Source organism: Piliocolobus tephrosceles, chromosome 11 (assembly GCF_002776525.5).
Source record: "Piliocolobus tephrosceles isolate RC106 chromosome 11, ASM277652v3, whole genome shotgun sequence".
In the NCBI taxonomy this organism is placed as follows: Eukaryota; Metazoa; Chordata; class Mammalia; order Primates; family Cercopithecidae; genus Piliocolobus; species Piliocolobus tephrosceles.
The window spans coordinates 81,843,154-81,869,271 of record NC_045444.1 but is presented as its reverse complement, the minus strand read 5'-3'; the positions used below and the strand labels follow the sequence as shown (position 1 = coordinate 81,869,271).

General features: G+C 37.2%; 1 protein-coding gene across 1 annotated transcript in view; it reads left to right on the top strand.

The window, feature by feature from the left end:
• The window catches only part of DNAH7 (dynein axonemal heavy chain 7), a 358,505-nt gene that overhangs the window by 298,267 nt on the left and 34,120 nt on the right, over positions 1-26,118 (top strand). Inside the window, exons 52-58 of the mRNA XM_023217897.2 lie at positions 911-1,037; positions 1,900-2,094; positions 3,936-4,028; positions 11,205-11,381; positions 13,631-13,792; positions 16,348-16,548; positions 23,427-23,588. Coding sequence (XP_023073665.1) covers positions 911-1,037; positions 1,900-2,094; positions 3,936-4,028; positions 11,205-11,381; positions 13,631-13,792; positions 16,348-16,548; positions 23,427-23,588 — 1,117 coding nt within the window. The remainder of the gene's footprint in view (positions 1-910; positions 1,038-1,899; positions 2,095-3,935; positions 4,029-11,204; positions 11,382-13,630; positions 13,793-16,347; positions 16,549-23,426; positions 23,589-26,118) is intronic.

Below are 26,118 nucleotides of genomic sequence, written 5' to 3'. Positions count from 1 at the left end.
CTCTACAAAAATCTTTTTTGAAGTTCCCAACTAAAAATAAGATACATTAATTTGTTGTAATTCTCTTTATGGGAATGCTGCAGGGGATAAAATAGTTAAGAAAATAGGCAGGTAAGGAAAAGTGGGGAAAAAAAAAAGCTAGGATGATTGACAGCCTAGAATATCAGTCAGGACATTGCCAAAATTAGCCAGGCATGGTTGTGCATGCCTGTAGTCCCAGCTACTCAGGAGGCTGAGGCAGGAGGATGGCTTGAGCCTGGGAGGCAGAGGTCACAGTGAGCCAAGATTGCATCACTGTACTCACTCCAACCTGGGTGACAGAGACCCTGTCTCAAAAATAAATAAATAAATAGATAAATAATAAAAAGGAAATCTTGTGATTATTCATATTTTCATGTTTTGCCTCTAGCAAATAAAAAGGGAGTTTGCCAAGTTTTGTAATTTCTTCAGCTTTTATGAATTTATAATGAGTAGCACAATACTAAACTTAATTTAATAAAGAACCTACTAATTTTAGATTGTTCATTTAATATATAATATAAAACATTTGAAATTATTTGTTATAAAGAGGTCAAATTTTACACCCAGAAATGCTTTGTAGATAAAAAGTCTGTAAACTTTTTAATCTAACAAATTAATATACCATCCACTAACTTTTTCCCAAGAGGAAGATTAAGTTTAAAAAAAAAACAAATTCAGTTCACAGTAAAATGCATTTGGACTGAAGTCCATTGTGTAGCTCTCAAATTGGGGCACCCAGTTAATGAGGATTCTTGATTGTTTTGGGGGTAATTGACCAGAAAGTTTATCAGAAGAACATACATGTAAATGGTGTACAATGGCTTTTCTTAAGGCCATTATCTTTAAAGTACATTTTTATTTATTTCCTTTATTTTCTGTTGACCCTTAGGCTTCAGATTCTCAAGGATCACTTTACTTATTCACTGTATGTTAATGTCTGCCGGTCACTCTTTGAAAAGGATAAGCTGCTCTTTTCCTTTTGTCTAACTGTAAATCTCCTGCTGCACGAGCGTTTGGTCAGTACTGTTTTCATTTGTAAGAAAAAACCCTTAGTAACACTGATTCATTAATTTATTTGTGTGGGAACATATATAAAAAGATTGTAAGTAGTTAAACAATAATACTGTTTATTATTATAGTTAAGGCAAGATGTGATCAGGAGAATAAATTTCACAGAAGAAGTAAGATATAAATTAAGCACAGAATTCATTATGTTACTATTAAATTTTTGTATGTTTTAAAAGAAATTGATTATATTAGATTTTCACAGAACTATGCATATAAATTTACTTAATATTGATACATTTACACCAGATAGTAGTGTAAATGTTTTTAAAGACTTGTGCAAGTTACTGAAATCTGTGTGAAGTCACTATTTTATACACTTATGTGTTTAAGATTTATGGATTTCATATGGTGATGGTTGAATTTTGAAGAAATAAAGGCTTTATTGCATTTCTTGCAAAAGATGTATACCAGTAACTCATTATACTTTATGAAAAATAGTTGAAAACATGGCACATTGATGGGTTTCTGCCTTTCTACAATTTCTAGAGTCAATAGGACTCTAGGCAGTCATTTTGGAAAACAGTTATTTGAATAGAATGTATTCAGATTTTCACATTTAGACAAGTAATTCTGGAGTAAAACTGTCAAAATGTAACTAAAATGGAACTGTTTTGAAAACTGGTTATCATGAGTATACTGTCATGAGAAATTCTTATGAATAAATATTGAGCTATATCACTAGCTATAGAATTTCATAGAGACCACATCTGAAACTTGCAAGTCAACACTCAACTCTTTTATAACGGTTGTAAGCTTACTAGTTTATGATGAACTCATTTCTGACTCTCCATGCTGCTTTGTTTTCCAAAGATTAATAAAGCTGAGTGGAGATTTCTGCTAACTGGTGGCATTGGACTGGATAATCCTTATGCCAACCCTTGTACATGGCTTCCTCAGAAATCCTGGGATGAAATATGTCGATTAGATGATTTGCCTGCCTTCAAAACCATTCGTAGAGAGTTTATGCACTTAAAGGATGGATGGAAGAAAGTATATGATAGTTTGGTATGTTTTAACCCTCTTGCTTATTCCAGTGTTTTTAAATGGAGAAAAGAATGTTAAATATCTTTTCATAAAAGCAAGATTTAAATAAGCTTTAAACAACTGGTCACATGTCAGAATGCAAACTTTGATTTATGCTATCCCCCCTTCTAAGTCAGTGGTTCTGTTTGAACTTCATTCAAACTCCTTGAAAGGTATTAAGATGCAAGAATGCTGCATGGTTCTTGAAAATATTCTTGTTGAATTTCCATGCCAGGTTTTTATTCATTATCAATGTAGATTTTGGCAATCCTAATAGCAGATGAGTTAAAATGTATGGAACAGCTGTTGTTTAGATTTTCTGAATGCGGGATACAAGCTAATAAAATTTTTTGTATGTGTCATTTGAGAAAAGGAAAAGCTTGTACAGTAGTTCTAAAACGATTTTCATGAGACCTTGTTTTACTAATTGGGGAGTATTATAATTGACACAGACATAATATTCACAATTTCCCATCTGGGATATATAGCAATTGTTGCTTTCTCTCAATTTTTCTTTAGCACAAGGGCTAATATTTTTCCAATTCCCAGTTAATTTTTTCTGTTCCTTTGTTTCAACCCTCTTGACTTCCTGCTTTCCATGAGTTTAATATGCAAGAGCTCTGCTTGGGAGAGGCTGGAGGAGAGAAAGCTAGATATGCGGAGAGTATGTTTTGTTTGGTTAACCTATATTTTATTTTGTCACCTACTTGTTGTATTATATGTGATAGTGAGATTATGTCTTCACATGAATTCAAATATCTGGAAGTGATCTCTTTTGGATGTCTCCTTGTTCATAATAAAAATGTTTTCTAGAGACAAGTACGTATTGTGAGTACCTCAACTAATTTAAAATTAAAATTTTATTACTGTATTGAAGCATGAAGATTTCTAATTGGAGATACCACATAGCTTTTCCTAAAGTTTCACAGGTGCGCATGTCTCCTTTTTTCCCCACCAAGGTTTACCCCTCCTGGTATCCTGATGGCTTTCTTCTTGTGATTTTTTAATAGCTCTCAATTGGCTTCTTCATTACACACATTCTCAAGTCTCTCTTTGTAAAAAAAAAAGTATTTTTAAAAAACTAAACAAATAATACAATAAATCTCAGTACAATACCCTTTTTACTTGTTTTGAAATATTTATTTATTTTTATAAATACATGATGAGAGAAGTGGGTAGGTTTTTAAAAATGTCTTTGTTCCAGCTGGGAGCAGTGGCTCATGCCTGTAATCCCAGCACTTTGGAAGGCCGAGACTGATGGATCACTTGAGGTCAGGAGTTCAAGACCAGCCTGGCCAATATGGTGAAACCCCATTTCTACTAAAAATACAAAAAATTACCTGGGCGTAGTGGTGCACCACTGTAATCCCAGTTACTTGGGAGGCTGAGGCAGAATTGGTTGAACCCAGGAGGCTGAGGTTGCAGTGAGCCAAGATCACGTCACTGTACTCCAGCCTCGGTGATAGAGCAAGACTCCATCTTAAAAAAAAAAAAAATGCCAGTGTTTGGAGAAATAAAGGGAAAATACTAGCATAGGCACATTTACTTTTTTCATGATAAGGGATCTTTTTGTGTATTAGTGTTCATGTCAACATTAACCTGCTTAGTTCATGTCCTTGCTTTGATTCCTTTTAAAGTATATTGACTTTTCTTCTCATTATTTATTTTATAACCTTGTCCCAACTTTACACTAAATAGTAAAATTTAGACAAGCATTCTTGATTTCATTTATATATTTTTTCTAAAAGTTGGTTTATAAGTGAAAATAGTGTTCTCTTTATAATCCCCAAAATAACATTGAATTATTTACACTGTAATTTTAGGAACCACACCATGAGGTTTTCCCTGAAGAATGGGAAGATAAAGCAGATGAGTTTCAAAGGATGCTTATTATTCGTTGCTTGAGGCCAGACAAGGTAAATGTGGGCTTTGAAAACAGCTCAATGATTCCAAAGCCTTATACCTGCTCAGTCCATCCAAGTGTACATTTACTTATATAATCATCATGGGGGAGGTAGAGGAGCCTGCAGGAAATAATCCCACTTCTTTCTAATGCAGACATTTTTTCAAAAAGTTTGTATATTTTTCTAAAACCATCCTAAATTAGTAACTAATTGGATTATATTGTATAATTTTATTCATTTTGTGATTATTTGTTTTTAATTTTTGGTTCTCAGTACTCACAATCTACTCCCTTTGCATATTTGTAGTCTTATTTTTACTGTTAATACTTTAGTGAAATTAGTCAGTGAGGTTAACATCAAGCTGATAGACTAGAATCTCTGGACTTCTCAAATGCTATCCTTATATACAGTTTTTTGTTGGAATTTGAATTTAAGACATTTGTCATTATTGACAACAAAGGAAAATATCAATATTGTTACTTTTAACTTCTTGAAATAATAACTTTTATAACCAGTGAATCAGCAGACCTGTTATATTAGCAAATGTCAGTATTCATTGACATCCTCATTTGTATTAGATAAAAAGGATTCACCTATGAATATTGACTAATATCCACAAAGATATCAATGTACTCTAAAAAAAATAGACATTAGCTATGTTGGAAAAAATTGAGAAAATATCCTAGTTGTCCATTATTACCACTAAAATAAAAGTTTGACATAAATATTTCAAAACTTATTATATTCACTTTCAGCTGTTAAGGAATAGGAGACAATGTCTCCATCCTAACCAAAAGAAAAATATAAAGCAGAACTTAGATTGTCAAAGCAATGTATAAATTTTTTAAAAATACACATCAGGGATAATATGAGGTAGGGGCTTTTTTTCCTCTGTGAGCCCCACTCTGTTCACTGAACACATGTAATTCTTTCATGATGTGGCAGTCTGTTCTTAGCCAAGGCCCAAGTATCCATCAGGCAGAGGAGACACAGTGCTTGGGAACCAGAATACTTCTAGGGGGTCTATGAAAATGTTGTAGTTTCTTTTAAAATTAGAAGAATATAATCCAGTGTGTATTATATTTGTCTTTATACCAAGAATGGTAAAATATGATTTTTAATTTTGTTTTTTTAATGGAGAAGGGCCTATGAAGTACCTTGGGTCCACGAAAGTCACTCTGCTACCCTGCTCTCGGATGCTGGAAGTAACTACAGTGGCTTAGCATTCTTTATGACCCTGGTGAAACATCCTACCCCTTGGTAGCCCTTTTAAAAAATTCAATCTCCATGAAAATTCTAGTGTTAAACCTCACAAGTTTTCACTTCACATATTAAATATGGTAGAATATGAGATGCTTCACATTCTTGTTTAATGTGGCTTCCTCCTCTAAAACGTTTTATTAAAATTTTCGGTTTTCCTCTTTGTTTCCTAAGCTAGATAAAGACTGTTATACTATAATGGTTCTGGATGTACCACTGACCTTCCCCCCTCAATATTAAAAAAAGATTCATGTTTTATGTTAAGTATAATTAAAAGTGATTAATGAGCCACTTTCTAATTGCAGCAGTTTCGTCTGCAAATATTTTCCCCCAATTCTATGTTTTTAAAAATTTGACACTTTAATCTGAAAATACATGGAGCTATTAATAAGATCAAGCATATCCTTCTATGTTCACTCTCTTTTTAAAGGATAATCGAGGGAGGTGGGAAGTTACATAGTCAAGCTGAGGGTTTTTTTTGGTGGGGGAACAGGTTGGTTTGTATGTTTTTTGTTTGTTTTTAAATCAGTGGGGGTTATATTTATGGTTTTATCCTTCTCTCAGCTACTTTGCCTAATACTTTAGCCCTCTGTCTTGTAACATCTTCATAAATATTTTAAAATCTCGTCTAGTTTCCCAATTTTACTTGGAGAGATAGATAAGTATGTAGACAATACTACTCACCAATTTTTCTGGTTCTTCTCCCCTGTGCACACTTGAAGTGGGAGGATTGTGGCCATATCTCTTACTTTGACCAATAAAATGTGAGCAGAAGTGTTAGAGCAGAAGTATTTAACTGCCAGGGTCAGATTCTCTGAGGTGCTTTCCCTGCCATCAAAATAGTGGAATCACATATTGCTGCTATTTAAGTGCTATAAGCAGGCTTGACTGCTGAGCCAATGCATGGAGACAGTTGCCTTAAGATTCAGGTGACTTTGCAGGAACAAGAAGTAAGTTTTCATGTGTTAAGCCACTGCAGTTTGGAAATTGTTTGCCAATATGCTAAACTCAGTCTATCTTAAGTGATACAGTTAACTAGGTACCATTAGCGACACCTCCACACTCATGTCCTTAACAAAAAAATAATTGTTAGTATGCTGATATGTTATCCAGCAACTTCAAACCCTTTAATTTTACTGTTACCATGTACTCCAATTTCTAATGGTGAAATTATGATTTTGGAATCTATATATGATAAAATGATACATGGCTATTATGCTTTTAAAAGAATGGTTTTCCAAAGAAGAATGGTAGTAGAATATCAGGGAGAGGAACAGTGCTGTATGGGGCTAATATCTGAGCTAGTACTCTTTAAGAGTTTATCTGTTTGTCATTTCTAAGAGATAATCTGTATAGCCACAGACATCCAGGAAAATCAGCAATTAACTGATCTCTAGTTTACAGTACGCTCCGTGAGCACAATTTGGGGGGATCTCCTTTCCCCCCTCTCCCCTCAAAACCAGCCTCACTCAGTGGTAAGAAGCCACAAATGGCAGGCCCTTTAATGCTCCAGTTTGAAAAAATGTAAAAGATTCTCACTAAATCACCAGTAGAAAAAAATGAGATGGGCTTGCACTTTCCTTTAGAATTTACTAGTTTATAGTGTTTTATTGACAAAAGAAACATATCAAATGGATAAATACTGAGGTGTGGAATGTTTTGAGTCCATTTACAAAATAAAAAGCTTCTGGCCACAGTTCTATCCTTCTAAACGGTAAACGAACAGCAAATTAATCAGCTTTCAATAAGAAACTTGTCAAATATAAGTTAATATGTTTCTCTGGCCTCAGATAAATCCCGTAGGAACTTGCAATAAATAGCAAAACATACATAGAAGACCACAAACTTCTTTCCTGCCTTTGGGAGAATGGTTGCCTAAATTAGTCTGTAAGTTTTGTTACTGACAGATTTCATTTTACAAACCTAACGGCTGGCATAATCAGATTGAAGAGGCAAACCCAATTCTGTTGCCTTGCAAACTGAATAGCTAACACAGGTTCATTTACCTCGGGAGTTACACTTCAGTCTTGGGAGCAAGTACGTTTTGTTCAGCTTCAACATTAAGAGTGAAACACTGCAGTCTGTCTCTGATCACTCTCAGGTGAGCACCCATAACTTGATCCTCCAGTGCTGGCAGACAGAAAGAAGAATCACACTCTGCCAGACACATTTGCCTGTGCAAAGTGACTGAGACCAGTTTGAACCCCTCACAGAAGTGAGGCCATTTATGATTCAGACTTGCTTCAAGTAAAACCATGCACTTAAAACTCGTGTTCTTTTCATTTTGCTTGCAAAACTATAATTTCATGAAGTTAGCCTTGAGAGGAAAGAGATTACGGAGAAAGTGGGGTTTTTTCATTAATTTTTTAAAAATCTATCAAGAAAAGACCAGCTATAGGAAAATAATAATAAAGAAAAGGGCAAGGCCAAGGCCTGGGACAGACAATTAGGATATTTTTCATTTTCCTGCAGTAAGTTTGACATCTGTGACCATTCAAATTATCTGAAACATTTACCATATGTGAAATAAGTCAGACACAAAAAGACAAATACTGAATGTTCTCACTTATAAGTAAGAGCTAAATAATGTGTATATCTGGATATAGAGTGTAGAATGATAAAAGAGGAGACTCAGAAGGGTGAAGGGCGTGGCGGGGTGGATGACCAGAGATTACTTAAGGGGTACAAGATACATTATCTGGGTAACGGATACCCTAAAAGCCCTGACCTTACCACAACACAATCTGTGCATGTAAAAAATTACACTTGCACCCTATACATTTATACAAAGTTTTTGTTTTTTTGTTTTTCTTTTTGTTTTTTTTTGTTTTGAGACAGAGTCTCTCTGTCACTCAGGCTGGAATGCAGTGGCGCCATCTCCTCTCTCTGCAACTTCCACCTCCTGGGCTCCAGTGATTCTCATGTCTTGGCCTCCTGAGTAGCTGAGATTACCGACATGCACCATCATGCCCAGCTAATTTAAAAAAAATTTTTTTGAGATGGAGTTTCATTCTTGTTGCCCAGGCTGGAGTGCAGTGGTACAGTCTCGACTCACTGCAACCATCATCACCTGGGTTCAAGTGATTCTTGTGTCTCAGCTTCCTGCGTAGCTGGGATTACAGGCACGCGCCACCAAACCCGTATTTTTAGTAGAGACGGGCTTTCACCACGTTGGCCAGGCTGGTCTCAAACTTCTGCCCTCAGGTGATCCATCCGCCTCAGCCTCCCAAAGTACTGAGATCACAGGTGTGAGCCACCATGCCTGGCTGAAATTTATACAGATTTTAAAGAAGAAAAAAAAAAACCTGAAACATAAAATCAATTTATTCATTCAACAGTATATAAGTTTTGCACGAACAGTATATAAGTCATCCTCTTAGGTAAGTCCATGCTGTCAGGCATTTATAGATGTGTTGTTGCTCACCTATACATTTTCCATGTTTGAATGAATCTAGAGAAATATTGGAGGGATTTAAAAAAATCTAATCTCTAACACAGATATTCCTTCATTGGCTCTCAGCTCCCCACCCTAACACCCTCAGTATCTCAGTCACGCATGCACTAGGACTGACACTTTTTAGAAGGCATTATGAGATGTCAGTGATTTTTACTTACAGATCTTGTGTAAGTAAATGTTCCATAGACTATAAAATCGATGTTTGGAAATATTTGCGATGTTTTCCAGAGTAGACCATCGTTTTGAGATACTTGGCACCTGCACATTGCTCCTGCAGTTTGCTTCAAGTTGAGAAAAGTTGCAGGCTGATGGAACTGTCAACATAGTGCAGTGTGTTGTACATACACACAATTTCATTCTTGTAGCTAAGCAGCTATTCAGTCGAGGTGATGCTGGGGCCTTCAAAAAATCTTTCTATTACTCCTTCTCTTGAGATACCACTGTTGCCTTCTGAAATTGGTATGCTTTCATAGCCCCTTATCTACTAGGAGTTTAATTTTAAACTGTAAGGTAGTGTTCACAATATTCTGTGAAGGGGCAATCCATTCATTTGCAAGAATTTGTTATTAAAAAATGAACAAATATTTATGACAATTTTGTGCGTGCGTGTGTGTGTGTGTGTGTGTATACATATACACACATACTTCAGAGCAGGAAAAAAGGTACTTTTGGTAGTTAATAGATGAGAAATTGAAATTAGATAACTGTTTCAGTCTGTTTTGTGTTGCTATAACAGACAACCTAAGGCTTAGTGACTTATAAAGAAGAGAGATTAGAAACTCATGGTTCTCCAGGCTGGAAGGTGCAAGAAGCATGGCATCAGCATCTGCTAGGCTTCTGGTCAGGGCTTTTGTGCAATGTCACAGCATGGCAGAAGGTCAGAAGGGAAGCAGACACCCAAAGCATGTCTTAACTTCGTATCAACTAATTCTTCACTTCATTCCATTTGTTTTGTCAGCACGGAAGTACTGGATATGGGAAAAGATAAACATAGTAGTAAAGGGAGTACAGAACAGATTTGAAAAAAGGAAAGGAGAAAATTGAAACATGAGTGGATTCTTCTCTCCCACATTACTTTCTCCTGTGTTTTGTTCCTAGGTTTACTTTTCCCTTTCATTTTGAGACTTTTTTAATGAGTAAAAGTAGGTATCAGTTGATTTTTTTCCAGGAAAATAGAATAGTTTTATGCTGAGTAGTTAACAACATTGTTTCAATTTCTGCCAAACTTAATGAAGGTGTCAAAATATTTGTTTGATGTGAGTGAGGCATGAACATGGGAGCCAGGTGACAATGTCTCCTGCTTGACTTTATCAGAAGCATTGCAGACGCACCCTTGAAAAGTGAAGTAGAAAAAGATCCCTTACATTTTACTAATACAGCATTTAATCCCCTGTTCAGGGAAAAGCATCTTTAGGCCTTCTTTGCTTTGCTATATATTGAATTTTCTTTTTTGCGTAGAAGACAACCAAGATGAATTAACAATATCATGTTAGAGTATTGAAATACCAAATAACTTCTTTAAAGTACCTACTTTAGAGTAATAAATATATATCTTTTTTATCACACATTCACTTGCCATGATAGGAATTTATATTCAGTTTGAAAATAAATAGCAGCTACAAATATACATATATGGACAACATGATGAACACAATTTGTTTAATTATCGGTGTGCTTTGAGTTTGTCCCCACCAAAACTCACCTTGAAATCTAATCCCAAATGTGGCGGTGTTGGGAGGCGAGGCCTAATGGGAGGTGTGAGGGTCATGAGAATAGATCCATCATAAACGTCTTGGTGTAGACCCTTCGTCAGAAAGCAGGAATGATGTACCCGAGGCTGTACATCAGTCATACTGATTAATGCAATTCCACCCTCGCATCGAGGCCTGAAAAGGACCAATTAGCAGAGACACCAAGCTGCAGAGTTCTGCTGTTTCTCAAACAGGCTCCCAGAAAATTCTCAGACATGCGATCAGAAATTCTACACAACATAGTTTTGTTTGGTTTCTTGGGTGTATGGTTTGTTTCTCTTGAACAGAGCTCTTCCTTTCCTGCTCCTTCTTTTCCACACTGGCATCAATTCTTTCTTGATGATGTGGGGAAATTTTGCACAACTTACACTACAATTTCTACTTTTGAGTTGTGAATTTTTGAAACATAGTGTTTTATAACTTAAGAGTTCAGGTTTCTTCTTCAGCCACTATGTCTTGAACATTTATTTCAAGGGGACCAAAAAAGTCTTTGAATGTTTGTATCAATTACCACTAACCTTTTATTATCTAAATATTTTATGATTTTCCTATCTAAAAGGCTTTTATATAAACATTGATGCCTTGGACTCCCCACCATTAATTAATACCTAAACTAATAGAGCTAGGGTACTTTGTTTTAAAACACTTTTGAATCTAAATTTTTAATGGTTTTAGGCAGATTTCAAATATTCTTCCAACTATATCCTTGTCTCTTTCTAGGTTATTCCAATGTTGCAAGAATTTATAATCAACAGATTGGGGCGTGCATTCATTGAACCACCCCCCTTTGATTTAGCCAAGGCATTTGGAGACAGTAACTGCTGTGCACCACTGATTTTCGTGCTCTCTCCTGGAGCAGATCCCATGGCTGCCCTTCTAAAATTTGCCGATGACCAGGTACCTTACAATAGATGAAGTTATCGAATATTATTTTTAAAAAGCAATACTTATAATTGAAATTTTAAGGATGAGGGAAAGGTAGAAATTTGTCACTTAACCTTTGAAAGTTATCAGAGGTTGACAGAATCCCAAGAAAATGATACTAAAATGGCAGCACTGACACTAAAAAAGAACTCCTTATCCAAATTAAAATCTAATTAAAACCAGAATTGGGTTTTAAGGGGCATTTACTTTTATTTGGGGTGGGGGGACAGGAAACTCTTTGGCATTATTTGCACCAGTGTATGAGCTTGAGTTGATTTCATAAGTTCAAGCCTGGACAGTGACCACAGGGGTGCACCTTTTCTGATCCCACCCCTCTGCCACTCTAAAGGGGGACCTTCTTTGACTTTCCAAAACAATTGTACATTGTGGTCACTGTATTAGATTAAAATATGCTCTACTATTTACATGCCTTGTCTGTCTTTAAAAATTAATTCAAATGAATTCAGTACAAATGTTCTTACATCATACGGTCTAGAACAAGAAAATGATAAACAGATGATTGGGCATTTCCTGAGTTGAATTTTTTCCAATTTGGTACAATTAAAATAACACAGTGTGGTAATGCTACTGATATTTCTAAAACCACCACCACCACTTGTATTGAGTGCTTAATGTATACTGTTGACTTTGCTAGACCTTGTTACATGTATGTTCTACAACCCCATAAGGTAGATGATGGTATCTTTATTATACAGATAGGAGCACTAAAGCATGGAGAGGTTAAGTATCTCCTCAAAGGCCACGTAGCTGAGAGGTTAAAAAAAATTTACTAGGCCAAAAAAATTGACATAAGGCATAGAAAAAAATTTAAGAAGACTTTTAACATAAGGAGGAAATAAAAAGGACTAGCTGCCTTGTAGCAACTCCTAAAATCTAAAGCTGAAAAGAAAACTATAAATAGGTGAACTTGTCCTATTTCCTCCAGATTTTTGAATTACATATTTTTGCATGAGTGTAATTCTTATATACAGAAGAATAGATGGCTTAGCATAGTACTTTCTATTTGTTGAAGAAGCATTGGAACGTGGCTGTGGTGATTGGAGGAGATGAGCTCTGAGATGTGTGAAGGACCAGATCATGTAGGGTCTCTGTAGGCCACATTAAGGACATTGAGTAAGATGGGAAGATGGAGGAGTAGGGTTTTAAGCAACAGACTGACATGATCTGACCTATAATTTATAAAGTGCATCCTAGTTGGAGCCTGAAGAATTTATTTGGGTGGTGCAGAATGGAAGGAGGCCACTAGTAAGGGGGGGGTGGCTATTGAAAGTCCAGGAAGAGCAATGGTGGGTAGGAGTAGAGTGGGAGTGGTGGAGGTGTTCACTTTTATGTAGGACTCACCTCTTCTAATCAACACAAGCTTGACGACCCTTTGAGCACCTCCGAGTTGCTCTTTGTATCTCTCCTCACATTATATATAAGATTATTCTCTGGCTCCTATGTGGGTCCTACTCCGTGCATTCTCTTCACTTGCTGTCTCCACTTCTTCCAGAAATAGCAGGATCCAGCTCTACTTTGTTTTCTGCTGCCTCTACCAGCTAGCTAGTGACAATAAGCTATGGGCATTCGGGAGGGACTGAGACCCCACTCTTCCATATCCAGGCCTCTTCTGAAGGGGCAGTCTGGTGATAACTACCCCAGAAAGGAGACCCAGAAGCCATGGACAGATTGGAATACAGTAGAACTGAATACAGGAAAACATTCCCACAGAATTCTCTAAAGAAACTGACATGGGAATCAGTGACAATTTTTAAAATTCTCTTTTATACAGTAGCCAAAATAACTAAAATTATTCAAAGATCTGGAGGAAACAGGACAAGTTCATCTGTCTCTTTTTAGTTTTCTTTTCAGCTTTGGATTTTAGGAGTTGCTGTAAGACTGCCAGTGCCTTTCACCTCCTCCTTATGTTAACAGTCTATTCAATTTATTCTTTCTATCCCTTCTATCAACAACCACAGACTACAGAATTTTCCATTTATTGCCATGACTGTTTCCTACATGAACTGACTTGCTTTTTTACCTAAGTGTTTATAAGATTCTTTATCAAAGAGAGGTTTTTAGGGATGCATGTGTTTGACTTTTTGAGACAGGTGACCCAATTAAATTGTAATATAGTTAATGTTAACATTTTTTTAAATAACAATATTGATGTTTCTTAAAATGTGATTTTTAAATAACATCTTTACTATTCTTGTACACAGGGGTATGGGGGATCAAAACTTAGCTCTTTATCTCTTGGTCAAGGCCAAGGGCCCATTGCTATGAAGATGTTAGAAAAAGCTGTCAAGGAAGGAACCTGGGTTGTTCTTCAGAATTGTCACCTTGCGACGTCTTGGATGCCAACCCTTGAGAAAGTCTGTGAGGTAAAAATGCAAGTTTATACTTATTAGATTGTATTCCCTGAATCTAGTTAGTAATATACATAACATTCAGGTAGCTCCATTCCTCTCTAATTTGGAGAGTTGCAGGTTAGTGCTTTGACTGGATTACAGGAGAGATAGGCTCACATTGAAAACCAGATCTGGAGGAACAGAGGTGAGAACATAGCCAGGCCTTGGCAAATCCCTCTTAACAGCGACAAGGGCTCATCCAGTGAGATGGAAATATCCTCAATCCCGAGGAGCAGGCTCGAGGAGGAGAGTAAATCACAGGGTAGACACATATCAACTTACTCTTTGTAACAATGGCCTGAAGTAACCAAGGAGGACTGTTCAAGGTGAAATTCATGTGGCACTCTAAACTCAAAGGCTTCAGAATGTCACTTTTCTTTACTTCTCTCCCAGTTGGCCAGTTACCCTGCCACAGTAGATCAATCTGAAACCAAAAGGGCACTGTTCCCACCCACCTTGCAGTGGGTCATGGGACTTCCCTGTTCTGGTTGGCAGAAATTCCAGGAAAAAAACTCCACGTAGCTCAACTGAGTAAACAGAAAGCCTGGCACTTGATCTCAACAAACACAGAGAAAATGAATCCTCTGGAATTACCTGTGACTCTAGCTCACTCCTAATTCCCTCCTAAATAACCATGGTGATGATAGAAGTTGCACCATCTACCCATCTGGCTTTGTTTTTTCTTTATGTCACTTAGCGCCAGTTTGTTCTGGCCATGTCTCCCACTAGAATGTAAGCATCATGAAGACAGTGATTTTGTCTTTATATGTTGTATCCTCTGCTTTCCCTCCAGCACCTTGAACAGTGAGGCCCATAGGATACAATCAGTAGATATTTATTGAATTAGTGAATGGATATTGCTTCACTGCCTGACACTTTTCGATGGCCTCCCAAGGCATGAACAACAAAGTTGAAACCCCCAACATGACTTATTGCACCCTTCAGAACCTGACCTTTGCCTACTTCTCAAGTTTCTTCTCAGGCCACTTTCATCATGACTTCTATGCTCCAGCCTTTTGAACTTCTTTCACTTTTATTGGTGTAGCACACTTTCTCAAGAATATAGGTCATCATAGTTGATGTAATTTCTGCCTGAAAAACTATTCTTTTTACCATTTGCCTTACAACATCTCCTCATGCTTCACGCCTTATATCAGAGGTGTTTTGTTGTTGCTATTGTTGTTGTTTTGAGATGAAGTCTCAATCTCTCACCCAGGCTGGAGTTCTGTGGCATGCTGTTGGCTCTCTGCAACCTCCGCCTCCCAGGTTCAAGCGATTCTGGTGCCTCCGCCTCCTGAGTAGCTAGGATTACAGGCGCGCCCCCCACCCCCGCCCCGCCACCATGGCCAGCTAAATTTTTGTATTTTTAGTAGAGACAGGGTTTTCACCAGGTTGTCCAGGCTGGTCTGGAACTCTTGAGCTCAGGTGATCTGCCTGTCTTGGCCTCCCAAAGAGTTGGGATTACAGGTGTGAGCCATCATGCCTGGCCTATCAGAGGTTTTATATTTGTGCCTGTCTGCTTATGATTCATCTGTCTCCAGACTGTTCTCATGACCTGTTGAATTGTATTATATATACCTATCACAGAGTCCTGTAAGATAGAAATCTGTCCCTGATGGATTGGCTCAGATTCCCATTAATCATGTTACTGAAGTCACTAGACCATGGGGCAGCTGGTAGGAGAAAAAGAATGGGGCTTTCACCCACCATATTATTATTAAAAAACATAGACATCTATGCCTCCTTCCTTATCCACCCCTTCACCGTAAGAATGCTCAGGGTTTTTTTTTTTTTTTTACCAATAAAGATTTGCCATTTCAAGAAACATGGATAATACTAACATGGACAAGTCGGGGAGATAGCAGTAGGAAGTGGGACTGGACAGGAAGGGAGGGAAAGGTCCATGATAATTCTTCCTAGGCCCTATACGGCCTTGCAATGGTGCTAATTGAGTGTTTTGTTACCCTTGGCAGTCCAGGTGTGACCATCCCCTTGAATAAATAGAGCGATTAGTACTAAGTTTTCATGTTTCAGACTATCCCAGTTTTTCTCACCTTTAAAATACTCTCTCTCATCTAATCTCTGCTTGGTTTAATATTGACTTATCTGAGTGCGTTGTGTATTCTAACAACCTGGCTACAGCAAGAAAAATGGATTAGTCTTAATCTAGCCCTGGGACAGAGAATTATTTCTGTAAATATTTCAGCAACATCAGTGCACATACAAGAGTTTTAGGAACGTCTTAGTTATTTGGACCAACTCTGAATTATATAGCACTTTTGTAAACTTTATAGTCACATGAATTAATGTTACCAAGGAGAATGATAACACGCTGGGCCTTCTCAACTATGCATTATTGTTTTAGGAGCAGAATCAGATTTTTAAAGCTTTTGCCAAAAATTGTAGCAGTTACATTTCTACTTTGTAAAAATACTTCCTCCCCCTTCCAACTCATCCTTCATATGTATGCTCTTGAGATTTTCTTTGGGTTTCATTTACCCTTTTGTATCTGATTTATTTTCTTACAGGAGTTAAGCCCAGAGTCAACACATCCAGATTTCCGAATGTGGCTGACAAGTTACCCATCTCCAAATTTCCCTGTGTCAGTACTGCAGAATGGAGTGAAAATGACCAATGAAGCACCAAAAGGTTTACGGGCTAATATCATTCGATCATACCTCATGGACCCGATCTCTGATCCAGAGTTCTTTGGCAGCTGCAAAAAGCCTGTTAGTAATGGTTAAGTCTTGTTACCTCGGTCCTGTAAAGCAGTTCAAGTGGCCCCTGGTGATCATGGATGTGTGCACTGAGTAAAACTAAAAATTAAATAGGCCTCCTGCACCTCAGTGCAGTAGGTTTTGATAACTGATTATTGACTGTGCTGAAGTCAATTTTATTAATATTTTATTTTAATTTTAGCACCAGCCTCATTCCTGCTCAGCTGAGATCTTATGGGGTGTCATTAATAATGTAGCTTTCTATTTAGAAAGTCAGCTGTAAGACATTCCCAGTACAAATCTGCAAGGTTGGAGAATCTTGTTTCAGGATATTAACTGAGTCTTGTGCTATTTGGAGCCATGTCTCTAAATTAAAACATGAAAATATTTTCTTCATATAACTATAATGAGAGCCAAAATGATTTTACTCCTTGATTGATGGGACTCATAAGGGTCTTTTTTAGCGTCACCAGGCAAGCAGGGAAACCACCCACTGCTTTCATGATTAGAATTGTGTATGTGAATGTCTGTGACCTAAAATTGTTTCACAGCATTTTGCCATAATTAAAAATGGAAGAGTTTCTTTTTAAGAGGGGTTGTGAACCTTCGTAAGTTTTTGCTATTAAAAAGCTCACACGCTTGATGTCTGAATTTGTTTTAAATGCACATCAAAAGAAAACATTAAAAATAAAGAAGTACTTTCATTAAACAAAAGTCTTGGGTACTAAAAAAAAGGGGAGTGCCTATATTTAAAACTAAGTCAAACCATCTCTTAAGCTTCTAAGACCTGCCATAGGACTAGCTTTTGCACTGATTAGGCCCAGAGAGAGCAGGTTACTCCCAGATAGGTGATGAGGGCATTTCTGCATATGATGGACTAGACAGAGCTTCTTTGCAAAATTTAACTCAAACCCTCCCTTTCTTCTAGATCAAAAGGTCTCTCCAGCAGTAGTTGCATATATTGGAGGTCCAGGAATTTATGAAACATAGCCCAAACCAAAACCAAAGTCTCATTAAATGCCAAAGCAGCACATCATAATTTTTGTTTTAACTTTTTATTTGAAAATAATTTTAATCTTACAGAAAAATTGCAAGTAAAAAAGTAGTACAAGGGCCAGGCATGATGGCTCACACCTGTAATCCCAGTGCCTTGGTAGGCTGAGGCAAGAGGATGGTTTGAGGCCAGGAGTTTGTGGTCAGCCTGGACAATATAGTGAGACCCATAGCTCTATAAAAAATGAAATAAAAAATTTGCCAGGCCTGGTGGCACACACCTATAGTCCAGCTACTCAAGAGGCTGAGGAGGGAGGGAGCCCAGGAGTGTAAGCCTGCAGTGAGCCATGATCACCTCACTGCACTCCAGCCTGGGTGACAGAGCAAGAAGACCCTATTTCTAAATAAACAACAATAGCACAAGGAGCATCCTACACCTTTTTACCCATATTCACTTCCTGTTAACATTTTATTCCTTTTGCTTTGTGTTTCCCCTCTCTCCCCCTTCCCCTCACCATTCCTCACCCGCCCCCACATCAGGTACATGTAAATTAGATAAGTTAGATATATCATGGCCCTTTATCATTACATTTTTTGGGTGTAAATTTCATAAGAATAGGGATATTATCTTATTCTGGTATAGTTATTGCTTTTAGTAAGTTTAAGAAGGATACGCTGTTATTTAATCTATCATTTGTGTTTCAGTTTTGTCAGTTGATGCAGTAATGTCCATTAGAGCATTTTCCTGTCCATGACAGCATTGGTTTAGTATTAATTGCCTCATCTTTTTTTATCTGGCACATTTCCCCAGCCTTTTATGACATTGATATCTCTGAAGAAGTCCTCTCCCCCTGTTTTTTGTTGTTTTTTTTTTTATGTATGTGTGTGTGTGTATTATTTATTTTTTTTTTTTGTACTTTCAACTTTTATTTTAGATTCAGGGGAAGCATTTACAGGTTTGTTACATAGGTATATTGAGTGATGCTGAGGTTTGGGATATGAATGATTCTGTCACCCAGGTAGTGAACATAGTACCCAACCATTTTTCAGCCCTTGCCCCCTCACTCCCTTTCCCCTTAGTAGTCTCCAGTATCTATTGTTTTTCTTTCTTCCTTCCCTTCCCTTCCCTTCCCTTTCCCTTTCCCTTTCCTTTCCTTTCCTTTTTTGAGACAGGGTCTCACTCTGTTGCCCAGATTGGAGTCCAGTGGCTCAATCACAGCTCACTGCAACCTCCACCTCTCAGGCTCAAATGATTGTCCCACCTCAGCCTCATGAGTAGATGGGACTACATGCACACACCACCACACCTGGCTAATTTTTGTATTTTTTGGCAGAGGCAGGGTTTCACCATGTTGGCCAGGCTGGTCTCAAGCACCTGACCTAAGTGGTCTGCCTTCCTTGGCCTCCCAAAGTTCTGGGATTACAGGAATGAGCCACCGCACCTGACCTATTGTTTCCTTCTTTGTGTCTGTCTTTACCCGATGTTTAGCTCCTACTTATAAGTGAGAAGATGCAGTATTTGGTTTTCTGCTCCTGCATTAACTAGCTTAGGATAATGGCCTCCAGCTGCATCCATGTTGCTGCAAGGAGCATGACTTCATTCTTTTTTATGGCTGCATAGTATGCCACAGTGTATAAGTACTACATTTTCTTAATCCAATCCACCACTGATGCGCTCTAAGGTTGGTTCCATGTCTTTGCTGTTGCAATTAGTGCTGAGAACATACGAGTTCATGTGTCTTTTGAGCAGAATGATTTATCTTCTCTGGATATACACGCAGTAATGGGATTGTTTGGTGGAGTGGTAGTTCTGTTTTAAGTTATTTAAGAAATCTCTAAACTGCTTTCCACAGTGGCTAAATTAATTTACGTTCCTACCAACAGTGTATAAGCATTCCCTTTTCTCTGCAGCCTCACCAGCATCCATTGTGTTTTGACTTTTTAGTAACAGCCATTCTGACTGGTATAAGATGGTATCTCATGGTGGTTTTGATTTACATTTCTCTGATGATTAGTGATTTGGAGCACTTTTTTATATGTTTCTTGGCCACTTGTATGTCTTCTTTCAAGAAGTGTCTGTTCATGTCTTCTGCCCATTTTAATGGGGTTGTTTATTGCTTGCTAAATTGTTTAAGTTCCTTATAGATTCTGGATATTTTAGACCTTTGTCAGATGCATAGTTTGCAAATATTTTCTCCCATTCTGAAGGTTATCTTTTTACTCTATTGATAGTTTCTTTTGCTGTGCATAAGCTCTTTAGTTTAATTAATTTTTGTTTTTGTTGCAGTTGCTTTTGAGGACTTAGCCAAAAATTATTTTCCAAGGCCAATTTTGAGAAGGGTATTTCCTCCGTTTTCTTCTAGGATTTTTATGGTTTGAATTTTTACATTTAAGTCTTTAATCCATTTTGAGTTAATTTTTGAATATGGTGAAATGTAGGGATCCAGTTTCATTCTTCTACATATGGCTAGCCAGCTATCCTAGTACCATTTATTGAACAGGGAGTCTTTTCTCCATTGCTTATTTTTGTCAACTTTGTCAAAGAGCAGATGGCTGTAGGTGTGCAGCTTTATTTCTGGGTTCGCTATTCTTTTCCATTGGTCTATGTGTCTGTTTTTCTTTTTCTTTTTCTTTTTCTTTTTCTTTTTTTTAACCAGTACCATGCTGTTTTGGTTACTGTAACCTTGTAGTGTAATTTAAAATTGGGTAATATGATGACTCTGGTGTTGTTCTTTTTGCTTAGGATTGTTTTTGGTTCTTTATGAGTTGTAGAATTAGTTTTTTCTAATTCTGTGAAAAATGACATTGATAGTTTGATAGAAATGGTGTTGAGTGTATATATTGCTTTGGGGTGTATGGCCATTTTAAGAGTATTGATTCTTCCAGTCCATGAATGTGGAGTTTTTCCATTTGTTTGAGTCACCTGTGATTTCTTTCAGCAGTGTTTTGTGGTTCTCCTTGTAGAGATTTTTCACCTCCTTAGTTAAATGTATTCTTAGGTATTGTGTGGGATGGAAGGCAGCTATTATAAATGGGATTGTGTCCTTGATTTGGTTTTCAGCTTGAACATTATTGGTGTATGGAAATTCTGCTCATTTTTGTACATTGATTTTGTATTCTGAAACTTTACTGAAGTCATTTATCAGTTCTAAGAGTCTTTTGGCAGAGTCTTTGGTGTTTTCTAGGTATAGAATCATATTGTCAGCAAAGAGAGAGATTTGGGTGTCTTATTTTTTCTCTTGCCTGTTTACTATGGCTAGGACTTCCTCTCTGGTTTTTAATAAATTTCTCATTTTGGGTTTTTTTTTAATGTTTTCTCATAATTAGATTCAGGTGATTCATTCTTAGCCAAGATATTCCATAGGTGATACTGTATGCTCAGAGATCACATCTGGAGGCACATGATGCCATTTGTCCTTCATTGATGATACTAATTCTGATCACTGAGACAAAGTATTGCTTTATTTCCTCACTGTATAATAACTGTTTTCCCCTTTGCCATGAATAATCGGTCTGTGGGGGAAATACTTTAGCACCATGAAAATATCCCGTTCCTCCTCAAAATCCAGTCCCAACCCCGACTTAGTAATCATTAATGATTCTTACCCGATCCAGTTATTCCTGTGACGATTGTAAAAATGTTATTTCCCACCCGAGTGCTCCCTTCCACATTCAACACTTGGCACTCTACTATAAGCAACAGTTCTCCCTTCTCCGCCATTTGTGTATCCATTAATTGGCATGGACTATGAATTCCTAGGCTTTTTTTTTCCCCCCTCAATGGTACATTAAGTATTTTCATTGCTATACTTGAGTCTTTTGGTGCTCAGATTGTTCCAGAGTTGGTCAACTAGGGCTCGTTCAAACTGCTTCCTCTGTACTTGGTATAGGTTCCATATTTTTTAAAAAATATTCTATTATCTGATGATTAGTAGCAGTAGTACCTCTTACTTTCTGACGTAAGATGTTCCAGGCTCATGGTATACCTATCTTGCCCCAGCTCTGGAATCAGCCAGTTTTCTGAAGAATCCCGTTTCCTTTTAATGGAGAATGGCATTAGAGAGCATGGTTTGGGTGTTAGAGGAGCTTATTGCTACTGCATTATCTGTATTTTCTTGACGCTTTCAGTGGAGAGAACTTAGAAGTATACACATGTACACACATACACAAATGTACAAATATACATGCATACCTACATGCAAATATACAAATATACATACACATGCATGCAGACAAGTTCATGTGCACATAAATACTACATACATATTTTATAAGTGATGAATTCATACTAATGCCTCCAATTTCAGTCACTCTTCTCAGATATCTGTTTTGCTTTTCCTCATTCCATATTTGTATGTCCCTTCTTCTGCAATGAGAAGCCTGGCTTTCAACATATCAGCACATTTACTGATTTGCTCAATTCTCTAATATATTGAAAATAGTCCAGAATTAGCCCAGCATGTTTAACCTCTGTGGTTAAATTTATGCTACTTTTTCTTTTGTCTTCCACTCTCCCTTTCAAATTTATTCTATGAAGGAAACCCTTCCCCTGCTCTTGTGTAAGAGGTCATTTCTGTGACTTTTCTGATTACTGTTAGGTAGTAAAGTGTTCTATAGTCATTTTAAATTGCAAAGCCAGCCTTGATTCAAAAACCAAGAAGTATAATGTAATATATTGATCATTACTTCAACTTTTATTCAAAATCTAGGTTTCCACTTCTCAGTGTCTCACCTTGGGCCTGTAGTTGGTGGGCTTCCTGCCCTTGGGGGAAGATGGAGTTGGCATCTTTCTTTGTGTGACTCCTCCTGCACTTGATAGCTGCTGATGCAGACTGCTTAGCAGCAAGTGTGTGTGAGGGTAAGGCTGGGAGAGGCAGAAATTCCTGATGGGGGCTGCTATTGCATACAGCTCTCTGGACTTGGCAAATCATTTAAAGCTGACTCTTGAGCTCTTTCTGAAATCTCTTGTGAGTGTTATCATGGGTTCTCCTTCGGCTCCCCTGCTGGACCCCTGTGATTGTGATTCTGTCACCTTTGGCAGTGCCTCTACTCAAGATAGCTACTCCGAATTCTCCTGAGCTTCTGGTTCTCCAGCACTCCCTTCATACAGGCTCTTACCCTTGGGGTTTCCTCACCCTGTGGCAGAAGTGTTCTTGACCAGGGCACCTTTAAAATGACTCCCAGCTCCCATTCTCAGCCCACACTCCCTGTCTGCTCCTTGAGATTCCCACTGGATGGGCCCACTGTAGGAGGAGTGTGGCAACTTCACTTTTACCATCCTCTGCCTACTTTCCACCCTGCCCCAACTGCAGGGGACATGTGTCAGCTCTCCATGTGGCCCCATCAATTCCTTCTCACTAATTCGAACTTAGAGGGTAGACCCCACACAACCCTCCCCACTGGGGGTTAGGGGAAGGGGACTCCCAGCATAACAGCTGTTCCCTCCCAGGAAATCTCTTCACAAATCCTCTTTCTAGTTCTATCTTCCCTGTTTCCTATTTTCCTTGTGGGTTTTACAGATCTCTAATCAGTTCGAATTACATCCTTTGACATTTCTCCATGGTGATCTGGGAGCACACATTGGAATTGTTATGTGTTGCCTTGTGATGCTTCAGTAAAGACCTCCAAAATCTGTAACACAGGATTAAGTTAGATGAGCCTCCTATGCTTCCTAAAAACCTGGGGTGCATAGCTATGCACGCATGTGACCATGTGCACAGATAGATATACTTTGCTTGAAGAGCTGTAGAAACATACTTAATTCTGTTATAATTTGGGATTTATATATCCCTATGCTATTTACAAGTGAAAGGAATTTGCTTTCATTTTAAAATATGGTAAATACAATGCAATATATGGAAAAAATAATGATGTGGCATCATTTCTTCTCATTACAGGAGGAATTCAAGAAATTGCTTTATGGCCTGTGTTTCTTTCATGCTTTGGTACAAGAAAGACGGAAATTTGGACCCCTAGGTTGGAATATTCCTTATGAGTTCAATGAGACTGATCTGAGAATCAGTGTACAGCAACTCCACATGTTCCTGAACCAGTATGAGGTATCATAAAAATCACAGCAAGGACATTATCTATGTTGTTCTTTATCATGCTATAAGTGTGTTACAGTAAGTGGGCACTTCTGATTAATTTCTATTCTTACAAAATGAATAGGAGAATAGTTCCCAACAGCTTATTAAGTAGTACTTTATTATCATAGGATATTATAACTGCTATACTAAGTAGTTAGGATATCAGTTTGTCTATTAGAAACCCATGTTATATCATTTATTTTGATTACATAAACACTTTGGGAGATCCAAAAATGATAATATTATACTTATTTTGAAAAGGACTTGAGAAGACTATTAGTCAACTGGGTTCCAAAACATAAAAAACAAACAGACCAGTTTTCTTCTTTTGTGGAGTATGACTTTATTTTTAGGAAAATGTCATTATACCATTATTCCAAAGTTTGGACCATTTGTCAGGAAAAAAAAAAAAAAATCTATTTAAGCCATTGGTGTTAACCTGGAGTATAGATTCTGGAAAGAAGCCAAAGAGCCTAATCTTGTCACATCAACCATATTTCAGCCTCTCCAATTCAGACGTACTCATACGCACGCAGCATGGCAGTACCCTTTCTCTCTTTGCTGCTTATTAATGGGATTTTCGACATGCCTGTACCTTTTAAGAAGCACTTGATAAATAAACCTAAATGTCCTATAAAAATATGAAGCCTTTTTCTGAAAGCTAATCCTCTAAATTTTGGTAATTTTGTTCAAATTTAGTTTGAAATGTATAACTAAATCATTTCATCAATTGAGTATTAAAAAGTTTTAGTTTTGGAAATGTTTAGTAAGTTATGACTTTTTAAAAAGGCTTACAAACAGAAAGGCATTGGATTCTATCTCTACAAAAGTAAAGGAGAAACTGAACAAAATAAATACTGAGAGTTCAGATGCTGTATCTAACCTTATGTGAAGAATCTTTTATTTGAGCTTCTGTGTTTCATCGGACAAATTCCTATTCTACAGAATGAATTCAGAAAGCCTTCAATTTTGCAGAATCTAAATTTGACAAAACATTCAAAAGAATCATAAATTTAATGAGCTGTTTTCTTGTAGTAACATTTATGCAAAAAGTACACTAATAAGGCAGCAAAAATGCAGTGATACAGAGCCTGAGGAAGTATTCAAGCTATAATTACACTTTTCAATACAAAAAAAAAAAGGATGAGAAGCTCTTACATTTAACAATTTGTTCTGAACACTTGTAGGGTATATTCTAGTTTAAAATATATTCTATAGTGAAGAGTCAGTTAAAAGTATGCAGATATGCAAGGCTGGTTTACATTACAAATTCAGTTAATGAATTCAAAGGCTGACGAAGAAAAATCACATGATCATATCAATAGATGCAGAAAAAACATCTGAAAAAATCCAACTCATTCATGATTTAAAACAAAACAGAGCAAAACAACAACAAAAAAAAAAAAAAAAAAAAAAAAAAAAAAAAACCTCTCAGTAAACTAGGAATGGAGGGGAGCATCCTCAACTTGATTAAACAAATATACAAAAAACCTACAGCTAATTGTACTTAAATGATGAGAAACTAGAAGCTTTCCCACCAAGATCAGGAACAAGGCAATGATATCCTTTCTCACTGTTGCTTTTCGACATTGTTCTAGAAGTCCTAGTTAATACAAATCCTAGCTAAACAAGACCCTGTCTTAAAAAACAAAAAACAAAAGAAACAAACACAACAAAAAACAAAAAACAAAAACGAAAAAACACAGACTGAGAGAAAATGTTTGCAAAAGACATATCCGATAAAGGACTATTATCCAAAATATCCAACAAACTCTTAAAAGTCAACAATAAGGAAACAAAATACCAGATTTAAAAAGGGACCAAAGATCTTAACAGACATCTCACTAATAAATATGTACAATATGACAAATAAGCATATGAAAGATGCTCCCCACATTATATGTCATCAGAGAAATACACTAAAACAATGTGAGACCATTACACATCTATTGGAATGACCAAAATTTGGAACATTGACACCACCAAATGCTAACAAGGGTGTGGAGCAGCAGGAACTCTCATTAACTGCTGGTGTGGGTACAGCCACTGTGGAAGATACTTTAGCAGTTTCTTATAAAACTAAACATCCTTTTACCATATGATCCAGCAATCATGCTCCTTTCTATTTTCCCAGTGCAGTTGAAAACTTAGGTCCACACAAAAACCTGCATATAGGCATGTGTAGAAGCTTTATTCATAATTGGCAAAACTTGGAAGCAACCAGGTTGTCCTTTAGTAGGTGAATGGATAAACTGTGATACATTCAGACAATGGGATATTATTCCATGCTAAAAAGAAATGAGCTATTAAGCCATAAAATGACCTGGAGGAAACTTAAATGCATATTGCTAAGTGGGAGAATACAGTCTGAAAAGGCTATGTAGTCTGTGATTTCAACTATATGACATTCTGGAAAAGGCAAAATTGTGGAGACAGTAAAATGATCATTGGTTCCCAAGGCTTGGTAGGAAAGAAAGATGAGGCCGGGCGCGGTGGCTCA